Here is a 16,114-nt window from a genome sequence, read left to right as displayed (position 1 = left end):
CAGCCCTTCTATCATCGGCCTTGTTGAACTAATTACTTTCGTCTTTGTGCCACCTCAAAGAAGACATTTGATCATGGGCTTTTTTTTGTGATGAGGCTAGTTCTGACATCAATCAGCTAAGTCCGTCTGTCGAAGAATTTTGCATTGCATTCGATGTTTTGAGTAAGAGTCTAGAGTGTTTGGTCTCGCTTTCCAATTGTATCGGCTGACGGCTCCCAACTTAAGACTTAACTACTACTTGAACCGAAGCCATCGGGCAACCTTTATTTATTTAGGAATATTTCTCCCTATCTTGCATACTTTACTAGACCAGAAAAGCTTTCTATCTGCTTTATCTGTTACTCTCTTCCTCCCGTTACATCTTGGTTTATTGCTTCGCTCTACAGACGAAAGTGCCGGATAGTCAATGGTAACCAGAAGATCTATGGTTTTCGAGAGAAGGTAATTGGAAAAACGATTCATTCCTTTGCTTTCTTTCAGATATCTATTCAATAAGATGATCTGACCTTACCGGAAAACTAGATTCATGAAGAAGCCCAAAAAGTGCCGGGCTTAGTGCAGCCCGAGTTCCTAGCCGGTGTTCGGTTATTTTATCGGAGCGGTCCTCCGGTGCGAGTTCCCTTTAAGCTGCTCTCTATTTGAAGCCAAAGTCACTATTTCTATCTTTCCTGTTATTTCGTACCTAGTAGTATATATATATGGATAATACCAAAAAGCTATCAATTACGCATAGGAGTTGTATAATAAAGGGCCCTGACTTGTTGAAGTGCTTATTTTTTAGAGAGATTTTCTTTTCTTTTTGACCAGTGTGGGGTTCTGCCATGGATATATAGAGACTGTTTTAGTAAATAATGCGCATGTACCTTATGCAGCTGGGTTCTTACTGGTTCATCCGGGGGATGATGTGGCCGCCATAGATGATCAAATAGACACATATTTTAGTGAGGAATACAATTATATATTACCTTCCTTTGAAGAAAGGAGTACAAAAATGTTGGTAGAATTTATAGAGCGTATAGCCCAACTGGTATCTAAACACAATGACGTGAAAACCGTTTACTTTCACAATTAATTTCTCACGATTCGATGGTATTCTCTTAATGAAGTTTTTATCATATGGTCGAGTACTCCATTAAACCTCCGATGAGGAACAATAAGCTTTACCGATTATCTGTTTCTAGGATTACTCCATCTGGGCGGAATAAATTGTTGTTCCATCTACGAATTCCTACACTCTACTCCCTAATAGTCTAGAAACATTGGCTAAGACTTTATGTCCGCACTTAGGTTCAAAAGGGTAGCCCACAGGCCTTCCGCTCACTATGCCTTTTGTTTGAGGCGTCAAAGTCTAATGAGACAAATGGACCAACTTTCCGGATAGGTTGGTATTATCTCCATCTAGTAGAAAAAAGGTATGACGCGGTCTGGTTTACAAGTAAGAATAAGAAAGGAAAGACGCATCATACCTTCCTCTTGGGGTTCCCAACGAACGTGTGAGTTACACGCCATCAATCACCGTATCCGTATTCCTTCACCTTGCGATCGAACTCTTCAGTATCCATGGAGGGGGCATCCCCGGAGATTGGGCTTAGGTTACCCAAGATCGACTCTTCAATCGGATTTCCGCTTTCTCCGACAGCCTCTTGCTGATCCGGAGCAGCGTTGTTTTCTGGTGCCTCGACCTGATCGGGACCGGCTCCGGCTTCTTGAGGGGCGGTTCCGGCGGTAGGGCCAAGAAGTGCACGAAGTGACACCTTTGCTTCTCTAACACATGGGAGACCCAGGCGGATCTGCATTGGTCTTCCACCGTTATTTCCTGCTCAGGGGGGGATTGGGTGGGCTTTGATTTTTTCAGATCTAAGGCGGAATCTTCCTTGGGAAGTTCCTGCGTCTCAGATCGGATCTTTGCGACTGCGTCCCGCTCAGCGGCGGGCGCGTCAGCGTTACTTACCAGTGGGTTTCCGTCTGAATCGACGGTTTCCCCGATGAAGATGTGTATGCCGCCAACTGGGACGACGGAGAGCTTGACGGGGTCGGTCTTAGCCGGAATCCAGCACTCATCCGGAGGGACGATCGGCAGATTTCCGGCGTAAAGGACGCGCCCACAGCGATGGTGTCATCGAAGCTTCCCATGGTGGAACCCTCCCGGTTCCGGCCTCCAGACGCCGCTGGCCCCACGGTGGGCGCCAACTGTCGTTGCCTAATCGACGGTGCCTCGGAGGTGGGATCCTCACGAGAGGGAGAAGAAGTAGGGGCCATAGGGCGGAGTGCACGCGGGACGGTGGTACGCGATTTACCCAGCTTCGGAACACCGGCACGATGACAGGGCCTACTGCTGCTTGTCTGGAATTATCTGGGTGCTTTCGCGTTGTTACAATGAGTTGTGGTTGTGCCTCTAGGGCTCCCGGGATCCGGCTTATAAAGGCGCACGAATCTAGGGTTTACATGGAGAGTCCTAGCCGGAATACAAGTTGCCTAACTACGGTACAATGTCTTGCCGTGTACGTCAAGGATCCGCCTTCCTCTAAGAACGTGCTGGATCCGGATACTTCATGGGCCGTCACGGATCCGGCCTCCTTCGTAGGTCGGTTGAGATCCGGCTTCCTGTTCCTGGGCTGGACTTCATCCTTCATGATCTACAGCAACTGGGCTGTCCGATGGGCCACATGCCTCATCACCAACTATGGGCCACCCGGGCTCGCCGGATCTAGGCCACGCCGTTGATATACCCATAAAGTATACCCACAACAGTATGACATCCTTGCCTTGTGATTTGGGTAGTCCTTCAACGAAATCCATGCTAATGTCGGTCCATTTCTATTGAGGAATGGGTAATGTCTGCAACAGTCCAGGGTAGTGAACTCTCGCAGTTTTGGAGATCTGACAGGTAGGACACTCAACTACAAGAGTTGCTATGGATTTCTTCATTGCAGGCTAGTAAAAGAGGTGTTGGATGCGGTGCAAGGTTACCCTGTGACCATAGTGTCCAACATAGACTGAAGAATGGAATGCATGGAATATTTTGGTCCTTAGGTCAGTAGAGTTACCAATGTATATCTTCCCTTTGTATTTGATAATGCCAGCTTGGAGAGAATAAGAGGGATTGCTGTCCTTATGAATGGCCAACTCCTGTTGTAATTTGATGCAGGCTTCATCTATTCTGTATGATTCTGTGACTTCCTCCATCCAGGCAGGGACTAAGATAGATATTGCAGCACAATGATCTTCAGTACTAGTGTCTTACTCTGTTTGGTATTTCCTAGAGAGGGCATCAGCCACTTTGTTTTCTTTCCCCTTCTTGTACTCAATGATATAATCAAACTCAAGAGCTTCAACATGAGTTTCTGTTGGATCCCTTCAAGCAAACGTTGACTGCCCAAGTATTGAAGGCTTTTTTTGGTCTATTTTGATTATTACTTGGTTGCTGAGGAAGTAGTGGCGCCATTTCTTAAGAGCTTCTAGTATGGCAAGTGCTTCTTTTTCATAGACTGACTGAGCACTTGTTTTTGGTCCCAAACTTTTGATGTAGAAGGATAATGGCTTGCCATGTTGCATCAGTACTGCCCCTAGACCAGTAGCACATGCATCAGTGTCCAGAGTAAAATGGGAGGTGAAATCTGGCAAGCTGAGGAGTGGAGGACTTGACATGACTAGTTTCAGTGTGGAGAATGCTTGTTGTTGATCAGTGCCCCACATGAAACTATCCTTCTTGAGGGCTGCATACAGTGGTTGGCAGATTGTGGCATATCCTTTAATAAATCTTCTGTAATACCCTGTTAGGCCTAAAAACCCTCTGAGTTTCTTGATGGTGTTAGGAGTAGGCCAATTAACAATGTCACTGATTTTTGCTGGATCGGTTGCCACTCCTTGGCCAGAAATTATGTGGCCCAAGTATTCCACCTGTGATTGGCCAAATGTGCACTTACTTTTCTTGGCCTTGAGATCATGGTTTTGCAGGGTATTGAGCACCAATGCCAAGTGTTCTCTATGATGTTCCATTGACTTGCTGTAGATGAGTATATCATCAAAGAAAACCAAGACAAATTTCCTTAGGAAAGGAGAGAAGATACTGTTCATGAGGTCTTGGAATGTGGCAGGTGCATTTCTAAGTCCAAAGGGCATGACCTTGTACTCATAGTGTCCCAACCATGTGTGTGGAGAAGGTTGTTTTATGGATGTCTTTTGGATTCATTCTGATTTGGTGATAACCAGATCTGAGGTCTAGCTTGGAGAATATGGTGGCTCCATGTAGTTCATCCAGTAAGTCCTCTATCACAGGTATGGGGTATCTGTTTTTGACGGTTAAGTCATTCATACTTCTGTAATCTACACAGAGGCGCCAAGACTTGTCCTTTTTCTTCACCAATATCACTGGAGAGGAAAATGGGCTGCTACTGGGTTGGATCTCCTTGTTATGCAGCATTTCTTTGATAATTGCCTCAATTATATTCTTCTGATTGTGAGACATCCTGTAAGGTCTGATATTTGGAGGAGTAGCACCAGGAATTAAGGGAATACAATGATCTGCTGATCTGTGAGGAGGCAGGCCTTGGGGAGCAGAGAAAATGTCTTGGAACTGGGTGACAATTTGTTCTAGTAATGCAGGGACTGGAGGCAGGTGTTGTTCATGGGTAGCTATATCAGCATCAGTGTCTGACAGTAGAATGTAACCAGTTGCTCCACTGTCAATTAGCTTGGAGCACTCCTCAGCATAGATTAATAATTTATGTGCTGGAAATAAATGATCAGAGAAGGAGTGTGTCTTTCCTTTCACTGACAGAGATAGAGTCCTAGTAACAAAGTCAAATGTTACTTGATTGTGTTTCTTGAAACAATTTACTCCCAATATTATGTCAGATCCCTGTAATTTGAGTACTTTGAAATCTGCCTGGAAGGGTTTTCCTTCGATACTGAACTTGCAGTGCCTTGCCACCCATTCTGAAATAAGTGTCCCTCCTCCAGCTATAGATGGAAAGCCTTATGATGGGAAACTACCACGTTAGGTTTGGAGAGAGATGGGACCTGTTATAGTTTAGGGGGAGCAGATGCAAGCTTTTTCTTTCCATAGCCGGCCAAATGACTACCGGATCATCGGTCTACTCTACCTCAATTCACCATTTCGAACTTTATACAGAAGGTTTTTCCGTACCAGCTCCTTCTACCTATACCGCAGTTGAAGCACCTAAAGGTGAATTTGGTACTGTGACTGTGCGGCTTGGTGCTGGTTGCATGGCTATGTTGTGTTTAGTCCAGGAATGTATTTGTGTTGCCAGTGTCAGCTAGGGCAACAGCTGTGTGACCAGAGATCGAAAGCAAGAGGGAAATGGTGGAAGCACTAGGTGAACCTGTATATGCTGCAGCTGTGATATGCATCAGGTTGTCTTCTACAGGTTGGTGTTGTTCTTGTTCTCTCAGGTTTTCAGCGACTGCATGTTCCTGCTGTTGCTGCTCGACTGCCACTTCCTCTTCGTCAGAATTTCTGTGCATTTGGATTGCATTAAGGGCTCTCTGCATAGGCTGACATTTGTGTCCAAATGTCCAATTTTCCGGGCAGTACCAGCATTTCCTTGGCTCCCTTGGTCTTGGTCCCATTTCTCTGTTCATGTTTTCCCGAGGTAAGGGCTGTCGACCTGCAGGTTGTTGGTGTGGAGGGAAGGTTCTTCTGGTGGTTGACAAGCATGACTTCTCGTATTGGCGCGCATATCAGTATGCAGAGAGCAAGGATTCAGGCTTCTGGCAGTGCACAGTATGCTTGATGTTATCCTTGAGTCCACTGACGAAACGGTCGACAAAGAAATCCTGGGGGAGGTATGTCCGGCCACGCTTCATGAGTGTCATCCATTATTCATAGGAGTTTATGTAATTGTCCACTGTCATGAGTTGTTTCAGATGTTGCAACTGCTCCATAGGATCGGTGGCTTGGCCGTCAGGGAATCTGTCGATCAAGACTTGGCATAGTTCTGACCAAGTGATCTCCTGCAGTTGTAAGCCAGCCTTTGCTAAGCCATGTCTTGGCCTGTCCACGGACATGAGCTAGTCCCCAACGAACTCGCTGCTCACCCTTAATTCCCACCAAACTGAAAATATCCTCGCGCTCAAGGATCCAAGCACGTGGTCCTTCACCGTGAAATGTGGGTAACTCAACGTGAGGAGGTCGGAGCTGTGGATCACTAGGTTGGTTGTGTGTGTGGTTTGTGGCTGGTGGTTCATGTGGTTGATTGTGTGTGTAGTATTGGTGTTGGTTTGGTGGTGGTGGGTTGTATGGGTAGGGTTGGGGTGGAAATGGAGGGTGGTAGTAGGGTGGGTATGGTGGATTTGGTTAGTAGTATGGATTTGATGGTGGTGGTGGATACGACTGGTAGCCCTGTGTGTAGGATGGGGGTTGCTGATAGTATTGTGGCTGGGTGGATGGATTGGTGACCTGGGAAAATTGCTGGTGTGAGGATGATGCTGTGGCTGTGGTAACGATGGGATCTGTGGTAGTGGTGATGGCCGGACCATTTGATCGAGCACGCTGTGGGTGTGGGTTGAATGGAAGTTGTTCAGGTGTCAAAGCACCCAGCTTTGGAGGAAAAGGTGGTGGATTTGTGGCTTGTGGCGTGGGCTGGGGTGTTGGAACTTCAGGAATGGGAGAAAGGACAGTGTTTGTGCGCGGTGGAGGCATCACGAAGGTGCGTTGCCGCTCCGAGGTAAGGGAATCGGTGGTGGTCATACCTTCGGTTGGGGCGAGGCGGTTCATGCTCGTATGCATCTGAGCCATCATCGTGGTCATCTGCAGCATCTGCTCGTGGGGGGAGTTGATCGCTGCAGTCGACTCTGCTTGGTGCTTCTCCAAGCGTCTGCCCACCGAGCGCGCGTCGCGTTGTGCCCGTTGACGCGCACACTCCACATCTTGGTCAGCATCAGTGGACGACGCTGTGTGCGCCGTTGGACCGCCCTCTCCATGGCGATCTCTGGAAGAAGATCTGGATCGGGTGCTCGCCAGCATGATCCCGATCTAGAATTAGGGAGGGAGGGAGGGCCGCCGCCGGTATGGTGAAGCAGATCGATCGAGCTCGCTCTGATACCACCTTGCCAGAACCAATCTGGATCGCTGACGATAATTTGAAGCATGAGGAGAGAGTGGGAGCGCTCGGGGCTCAGATCTACAACAACTAAGAACAGAGAAAGTAAAACATGGTAAAAATAGGGTTTTGCATTGCTTGATCCTCCCAGCTTCCCCACTCGCTCCTTTATATCGAAAAGGAACGAGCTCAAACAAGATTACAGTTTTGTCCATCGTAACGTCAACAAGTAAACACGTTAAAAGACATGAGTGTGACTCAAAGTAAGTTTTTTTTAAAAAAGATTGCCAAGCGCATATATCATGCGCTGGTAAACCATTGGTAGCGCCCCGTGTTGATCACTTCAAATTCAATTGTTTTGGGTTTGCTAAGTACACGTACCGTGCACGGGGCGACCAACACACGAGTCTCCTCCTCGTGGTCGTCGTGTGCCTCCATTTGGACACGCCCATTCTGCGCTGCGCCGCTATTTGAGCTGCCCACACTCTGCTCACCTCTCCGATGTGGGACTAAAAACCGAAGCACGCAACGCACGAATGGCATTCGCATTCCCATTTCCTCATGCTGCTGCCCCCGTAGGCCTGGCCCAGCCTGCTCGCTCTCCGGCCCAGCCCATCTGATCCCACGAGACGAGACGCCTCTCCTATCCGATCCGCAACTCGAGCCGAAGCACCATTTCATTTCCAATGGCGGTCGCTAGGGTTTCGTCTTCGACTTCCCGCCTCCTCCACCTCCCTCCCTCCACCACCACTTCCCTCCTCCACTCCTTCCTGCGCCCACTCTCCACCTCCCCCGTCTCGGCGCCTCCTCGCCTCTCGCACTCGAGAAGCTACCCCGTCGATGCCAGTTTCCCCCAAGCTTCACCTCTCCCCTCTACCGGGAGGGAGGAGGCGGAAGCCCCGAGGCCCACCTCCAGGCGGCCCTGGAAGCCCACGTGCTTGTACTACACTCAGGGAAAATGCACCATGGTGATTTTTCTTCCGCTCAGTTCTTTCGCCTCATTATTGATTAGTTCTGTGTAGTTCATAAGAGCAATTAATGCCACGAGCAGACGTCTACAATGATTACTTTAGGACGGGGCATTGATCGAATCTAGTTGCTGTGTCAAGTTGGCATATCATTGTGGATCTCACAGCGAATGCTGGTGGCTGAATTTGGTCTGTCTTCTATTAATGGAGCGGTTGGGACATGATGGGCTGGCCCCATTTTTTAGGCTGTACCGTTGGAGGCTAAAGGGTGCACTGTTTTTCTTTTCCGAAAAAGCGTTAGTAAAATCTGCTATGATAAGCTGCTCTAGCTGCCTCAAGTGGTAGGTGGTGTCACAGATACTTCAAGAATGACATGTGTTAAGGTAGCCGCATTTTGCTTAGAAAGCGGAGCTATATAAGAGTGCATCATATCTTTTAACCTGGTAAGGATTTAAAGCATAGTGCGCAGAATTATTATCCGAATTAACTATATGGAGGAACTCAGTATTCCTAAAGAAGGTAGGAATGTAGGATGCTAACACCTTCTGACATGGTAGGATAGCGACAGAAGTATCCTGCTGAATTGAGTTGCTGGGATAACCGAGTGATGGATAAAGTGAAGAAGAAAGGAGAGTTACCTGTGTACCATGGAGTGGCACGTTGCTAGTGTGCAAGTTTGCACACAAAAACATTGTTCTACAATTTACGTTCTGGTTTACTAATTACACCTGAATAAAACCTACACATTTCAATGCTTTTTTTTTAGCAGTTGAGGTGTTTATGAGCTTCTTGCTGGTAAAAATATGTTGTAGAAAAATGAAGTTTTTCTTATGAGTATGGGTGCAATCAATTGATGTATCTAACATACAATTGAATTTAGCTCTTTGAGGAATTGGTTTGTACTGGTAGAATCTGTTGGGCAATATCAGGAATTTTAGTTCAGGTAACTAAATTAAGCAGAAGCAAAGGAAATACTAAAATTTTAAAACTAGTTCTAGAAAAGCCATTAGTTCTACGATTTTATATAGTTATATATGACAAGAGCTGAACGGGCTATTGAGCTATCCTCTTCTATATATAGAGGATGAGGGGCAAGAACTGAAGCTTGGAGATTGGACTGCTAGAAAATCTGGATATGGATCCTATTAGGTTAAAGAAAATTGCATTTGCAAACGCTTTGTCTTTAGAACCTCAATAAATCTCATGGCAACAATATTAACTAATAATATTTTGTTTTAGGAACGTAAAATTACTCATTTTTAGATTGTATTGTTAACAGTGTCACCTGTGTCTATTCAAACAGGCAGGGGTTCCTTCTTTGAGGCACAACTAATAGTCTATTCATTGCATTTAGAACTATTCTTAATGAGCACTTCAACCTTTGTGTAGCATGGGTATCAAATGAGTTTAGATTAGCAAATCTGTAGGTTGGCAAAGCAGTGTCTATTCTGTTTGAATGTCTTTTAAATACATTTGTAACCCGTAATAAAAGTACTGCACCAATACTTGCTTATTTAATGAAAGCACTGTAATTTAGATTTGTACTTCCACAGATGGATGATGTTTCGCATCTTGAGAAATTCAATCATAGTTTGTTGCTGGACCTACCAGTGAATGCTTCAGCTGCAGAAAAAGTGAAGCCTCAGAAACTGGATTATTTTTTAGTTCTTGATTTGGAGGGTAAGGTTGAAATTCTTGAATTCCCAGTAGTAATGATTGATGCTCATAGCATGGAGTTCATCGATTCATTTCACAGGTACAGCTTACTTGTAAATCATATATTATTGAAATTAGATAGTAGTTTAATCTAAATGCTTATCTGAATAATCACCAAACTCTTGGACCATAGATGAGATTACCAGCAATATGTTATAGGAACCAGATTTACTGGACTGCGTATTCTTAAAATTTACCTTCCTCCGAGTTCTTAAGAGGTGTTACTGTTATAACTGGGCAAGTACTCAGGGCATGCGTATAATATACTGGGAAATTACTCAGGATAGCCAGTACACTAATTTGACATTCTGCTCATCGGCACCAGGGAATGCTGCCGCTGTTGGATCTTATTTTTGGTGGAGGTGGTACCTGCTATTGCACTCTCTCCTCTGATTGGTGGCAGCAGTTCCTGCTCATTCTCTCTCTGTTAGCCACGGGCTGCTGCCATTGCATCTCATTTTTCTGGAGGTGGCTGCTGCTGCTGCTCCATGTAGCTTCCCTAATATAATCAGATGTTGGTTTTGATTCCATATGAATGTACACACATAGATTTATTATTGTGAAAGAAAGCCAAGTACAGGCTGATTACTATATAATCACTATCACATGAGGTGGCCGAGCTAGTACCAGTTACTGAGTGTTAGAACATCCACCATTGATCAGTTAACCAGATGAATTAAAGCGGATTGTAGAAATCCATATTAAATGATTAGTGGACAGTTATATTCTGAGAATCAAATGGATACATAGAAACTGCCAGTGTCATATAGATACTTGGTAAACATTACTGTAGGGGAGTCTATCAAGGGATCTAAGGAGGCACCAGTTCTTATCCATGCATATGTACTTATCTACGGATAAGCTAATGATGAGCAGCACTACTGTTTTCCTGGTTGCATGCATAAATACTTATCCATGCTTATGTATATAATTTTGTTTTTGTTATGTTATGTACTCAAAATGAAAACCAGTTGTGATCTGATCAAACCATAGGATGCTAATACCATGAACTAAGAGGGTGACTGTTTCCTTATATGGCACCGCAAGTTTGAATTACATATTTAAAGTAAATACATAAATAAGTGAATAAAATGCTGACACCATAGCATATGCCTGTTTTACAATTTTGTTTCTTCTGTGCTGTGTTCGTCTAGGCTTATATGCAACTGCAGATTGTAATAGTTATACCTTTCTGGTATCTCCTTGTTTCTTTTGACAGTATAAGTAACCACTAGCCATGCTCTTCCCTCTTGTATGTTGATTGTAGGTTTGTACGCCCAACTGCAATGAGTGAGCAACGAATAGGAGAATATATAGAAGGAAAATATGGAAAGTTTGGAGTTGACCGGTATGTGCGGCACTTTTGCTCTCTTTTCAGATATTTTTTTTACAATTTAAGGTGTGAATTTACAGTAAGAAAAAAATAACTTCATTCTGTTAACATGTGAGTTCAAGAATTTTTTGTTCAAACTTGGTTCCCTTCCTGTCTTTCATGGATGTAGCCTGCCACTTGGCTATAATCATGGTCAGCGTAGTGTATGCAAATTTGCGATCATCCAGTGGCGGGGCGTGAACACAAATTGAGACATCATCCAAAGCAACAATGCATTACATAGGAGCGAGGTGCCCTTTTTCTTCTTTGGGTAATGACTGTAGCCAATACCTTGTCCTGGTTGACCGAAATTGCCTTGCTTCTCTCCTACTCTTCTGCGAGCAGGATTTCCTATGCAGTCTCACCTTTCGTGCTCGCAGCTGCAGCAATACCCATGTATTGAAATGCCGCTCCCCTGCTGCTGGATGTTACAACACACCACAACTGTCTTTTATACTGCCACGGTGCCACCATCTACTTTATGCAACCCCTGTAGTGATAGCGTTGCAGCCAGTCATAACAAATGCGTGCCAGAGACAAATGCTTCAGCTGCATCGGTCATATGTTTCCAACTACCTAATTCGATTGACGATCAGTAGGAAAACTACCAATTAAAGAGTCAGCTGCATGCATGCATGGACAGACAAGCCGTTGCACATGCACTCACGAAGGAGCTTAATATACATATGCATGTGCATTCACAAAGGAGTTATCATTTGTTTTTTGAACTTTTTGTACTATTACTGCCCTATTTGGAAGTGCACCACCAAGGGTGATTGCATAGTGCATCTTGCCCTGATCATACTGACTTATGCAATAGTAGCGGGTGCATGGACTTGCAAACTTTCCTAATCCTTGAGTAGTCAATTTGTGCCTTACTTTCGTGAATTTTTTCAACTTCTGTCTATTGTGTTCTAAACTAGGGCTTAGGTTTAGCTCTGTCTTTGTTCCTTCATTTGTTACACAAAATATTTGCTATGCTGTTATGTCTTGATTGCATAGTCTCTTAGCACTTCTATATGAACATAATTTGTGCACTAGTTATCCTTTTGATATAGAATGTTTAGTCATCTTCAGTAGTAATCCTTTTCGGGCATGTATATGCAACAAGTTTTTGCAGCATGTCATTAATTTATTACTCAAAAATAGTCTAGGAACCTGATGTGTATTCCTTTGCTCTCGATATTTTGAGTTCTGTATAATAACAACTTTCTTTTTCGTTAAATATTTAAGTGTATGGCATGACACTGCTATCCCTTTCGGGGAAGTTCTTCGAGAGTTCGAAGACTGGATTGGAGGTCACAAACTGTGGAAACAGAAACAGGGAGAATCCCTCAATAGCGCAGCATTCATTACATGGTAAGTTAAAGCTTTTCCTACTACCCCTTTTCAAAGAAAAATACAGACATTCATAAGTGTATTTTTCTTGCCAAACTCTGATCATTGACGCCTGCAACATAATCTTTCATTGTCTAGCATTATGTTACATGCCTTGTGGTCTGAGTTTCTGGATCCACTCGCAGAATCAACTTTTCCAGACTAGATCTTTAGGCAACAGTCCCAAACAACCCGATGCAAAATTTGTTCAGCCAGGAACAAATGGGATTCTTTTTCTGGCTAATGTTTTTTTTCAAATACAATATGTGAACCCTTCCTGCAGTACATCTTTTGTTCATTCATACTAGGTTTCCATGGTGAAATTTATTTTCATTGCTTCAGATTCAAATGTGTCGGTTCTAATGTTTCTGTTAATACCAGTGGCAATTGGGATTTGAAGACGAAAGTCCCTGAGCAGTGCAAGGTTTCAAAAATAAAGTTACCATCTTACTTTATGGAGTGGATTAATTTGAAAGATATCTATCTGAACTTCTATAACAGAAGAGTAAGCAAACTAAACCCTTCCATGCTTGTCTAGAGTTTCGATTGTTCATGAGCTGTACCCATAAATTGTTCTTGGATTGTGTTCTGGTAGGCGACTGGAATGATGACTATGATGAGGGAGCTTCAAATCCCAATTGTTGGAAGCCACCATCTCGGGATAGATGATACGAAAAACATTACAAGAGTCGTCCAGCGCATGCTTGCTGATGGTGCTGTAATACAAATTACAGCAAGGAGGCACCCAGATACAAGTGAGGTGAAATTTCTTTTCAAGAACAGAATCAGGTGATGGAATATTATGACATGCGAGTTTGACATGGCCCAGCTAGAAGACGAGGAGATGCACTCCAGTGAAAATGAACAACTGCATGGAGTGACTGACTGGGTTGGCCAGCTATTTGAATGGAGTGACTGACATGCTAAACCTAGTTCACATCCCTTTTTGGCGAGACACCGATGACAGTGACTTGAATAACTGGCCCTTTGTAGTACTGATTGGGATGCAAATAGATCTGGACTCCTGGAGTAGCATGCCATGGGAAGGACCACATCTTTACTTTCTGCTGTGTACGCATTACTGATGCACTGTATCCTCTGTGATATTCAGGTAAAACACAAATTATACAGTCTCTTACTCCCTAAACTGGCTAATGTATCCATGTAAAGATGATAAATTTGCAACAGCTACAACTTTTGGTTGCAAGTAATTCAATGGTTTTAAGATAATAAAGAGGGTGATCCCAAAATAGATGTCATGCCGGGTAGAATAAATAAATGTTGCTGCAAAATCATGTTCTCTAATCTCTTTTCTTTTGGAGCTCATCTTAAAATGTAAGGGTTCACATCAGCAGTTCAGCACATCCCAAATTTATTTACCAAGAAACAAGTTCTGCTCGGTATATGTTTTACACAGTGCTAGCATTTAACCCATTTTGTGAAAAGAAAACTTTCACCCGCTATAGAAATTCCTGCATGGTAGTAAAACAGTCCTAAAAGTGGCAACGAGCACCAGTTCTCAGCGGTCTCTTTTAGTTGACTCGGATTTAGTACAATTTTGTACTAAATTTGAGTCAGTTAAAAAGGACCGGAGGGAGTAGTTTGCAATACTGTTTGTTCAAACTTCAGTATAAAGAACGGAGGTTTCTTCAAATTAGGTATGGCAAAATTTGCTGGAAGATCTTATCAACAACAATGTTGTATGCCTTTTCCTTAGGATGAAAGATGTACGAGAAAATATAATCGTAGACATTTGGACATGCGGGCTGGTATTGGATGAATATTGCTGCATTTATGTGCTGTCACAGCATCCCTCAGTTACCTCCTTGAAACCTGTCAAATGGGAAGTTTCAGAGCATTCAATATTAAAGTGCTATGACACATGTGCATTAGCACATAATCCGAAATTAGAAGATACAGAAACTACTGTAAATATTTTATACATACTCACATTTGTCCACTATACATCCAGCTATTGTTACTTCTGTTTTTTTTAACCCTAGGAGAAACCAAGCAGTGTTAATAAGAAGAGTAAGCAAACTAAACCCTCACATGCTTGTATAGAGTTTCAATTGTCCATGAGGTGTACCCATTCCTGGATTGTGTTCAGGTAGGCAACTGGAATGATGCCTATGATGAGGGAGCTTCCAATTCCAATTGCTGGAAGCCACCATCTCGAGATAGATGATATGAAAAACATTATTTCCTCCGATCCATATTACTTGATGCTAAAATGGTCTACGATTAAAATGTGTCTAGATGTACAAGAGTTGTTTAGCGCATGCTTGCTGATGGCGCTGTAATACAAATCACTGCAAGGAGGCACCCCGATACAAGTGAGGTTAAATTTGTTTTCAAGAACAGAATCAGGTGACTGAATATTGTACCATGCGAATTTGACACGGTCCAGCTAGATGAGAAGATGCACTCCAGTGAAAATGAACAACTGCATGGAGTTACTAGGTCCAACATAGCTACCTTCTGAAAGTTTGTCAATGACCTGTTACATGCTAAACCTAATTCACATCCCTTTTTGGCGAGACACCAATGGCAATGCTTTGAATAACTGGCCCTTCGTAGTACTGAGAGCATCTCTAACAGAGCCCGTAAATCCCGCCGAACCGAACTTTTCCGGCGGATTTACGGGTTCGGGCCGAACCGCGCGCCGATCAGTGACCGAAAACGTGGGCCGGCCCGAATACGGAGTTCAGGGGCCCGAACATTTCCCCGCACGGCCCCTATTAAAAGGGATCGCGGAGGGGAGTTCGGTTCGCAAACCCTACTCCCCTCCGCCGTCTCCTCTCCATCCGCCGCCTCCTCTCCCTCCGCCGCCGCCAGTAGCGCGCTCCGACGAGCAATCCGCGCAAAGGCAGACACCTATCCTCCGCCCGCCGCCGCGCGATGGCCTCCCGTGGAGGTTCGGAGGGCCGTGCCGCCGGATTGGGGGGCGGCGATTCGCCGCCGCGTCCGCCAGTCTTCCGCACCGAAGCGGAGCGGCGGAAGTGGAAGCGGAGCGAGGGCGCGCGCAAGAGGAGCGCACGCCGGTGGACCAACTGGGGGCTCACGCCCCCAGGGAAGCTCGCCCGCTACGGCAACCAGGCCGAGGGCTCCTCGTCCGGGCAGTCGAGCCGCGCACCTTCCGTGCCCGTGGCTGTGACCATCGAGGAGGACGACCTCGTCCCCGCTCGATCGCCAACATTCTCCGCCGGGGACTACGTCCACGGCAGCGACGAGGAGGAGGCGGCCATCAGCGAGGCGGAGGCGAGGGCGCGCTTCCGCCGGGAGGAGGCCGACGCCATCCGCCAGGTACGGGAGTACGAGGCGGCCCGCCGGGAGGCCCGCGTCCGCAAGGTCAAGCTCGAAATAGTCGAGCTTGACAACGAGGACGCGTGACGACTTCACGGCGCCGACGGTCTCCGCCAGCACCGGCACCACCGCGCGCGCCATAGCTCTAGTAGGCCGCATTTTGCTCATTTTAGCTAGGTTAGGTTGCCGGTGTGCCAGTAGTATTATCAATTCCCTGCGCTATGTAAGTATTGATGCTCAATCGGAGCATCTATTTCATCTAAACTATGATCATCAATTAAAATTATCCGCGCCAATTCTAATTCCTGTTT

The 16,114-nt window shown here is 45.1% G+C and overlaps 1 protein-coding gene across 1 annotated transcript; it reads left to right on the top strand.

Moving 5' to 3' along the window:
• The first annotated feature begins 7,739 nt into the window (after positions 1-7,739).
• LOC124691966 (uncharacterized exonuclease domain-containing protein At3g15140-like) lies at positions 7,740-13,620 on the top strand. The gene is made up of 6 exons (XM_047225268.1): positions 7,740-8,032; positions 9,586-9,788; positions 11,016-11,096; positions 12,354-12,479; positions 12,879-13,002; positions 13,093-13,620. The coding sequence occupies exons 1-6, from the start codon at positions 7,751-7,753 to the stop codon at positions 13,288-13,290; spliced, it is 1,014 nt and encodes a 337-aa protein (XP_047081224.1). The 5' UTR covers positions 7,740-7,750; the 3' UTR covers positions 13,291-13,620.
• Positions 13,621-16,114: the final 2,494 nt, after the last annotated feature.

Source organism: Lolium rigidum, chromosome 1, assembly GCF_022539505.1.
Source record: "Lolium rigidum isolate FL_2022 chromosome 1, APGP_CSIRO_Lrig_0.1, whole genome shotgun sequence".
NCBI classification, from domain to species: domain Eukaryota; kingdom Viridiplantae; phylum Streptophyta; class Magnoliopsida; order Poales; family Poaceae; genus Lolium; species Lolium rigidum.
The sequence above is the reverse complement of the archived record's forward strand: the minus strand, read 5'-3'. Positions and strand labels throughout refer to the sequence as shown.

What these genes read in the sequence shown, in the direction of transcription:
- LOC124691966 (XM_047225268.1), top strand. Translation starts at nt 7,751, where the DNA reads ATGGCGGTCGCTAGGGTTTCGTCTTCGACTTCCCGCCTCCTCCACCTC. An exon ending in CTCAGGGAAAATGCACCATG is followed by an intron (nt 8,033 to 9,585) that starts GTGATTTTTCTT and finishes GTACTTCCACAG; the next exon opens with ATGGATGATGTTTCGCATCT. An exon ending in GGAAAGTTTGGAGTTGACCG is followed by an intron (nt 11,097 to 12,353) that starts GTATGTGCGGCA and finishes TAAATATTTAAG; the next exon opens with TGTATGGCATGACACTGCTA.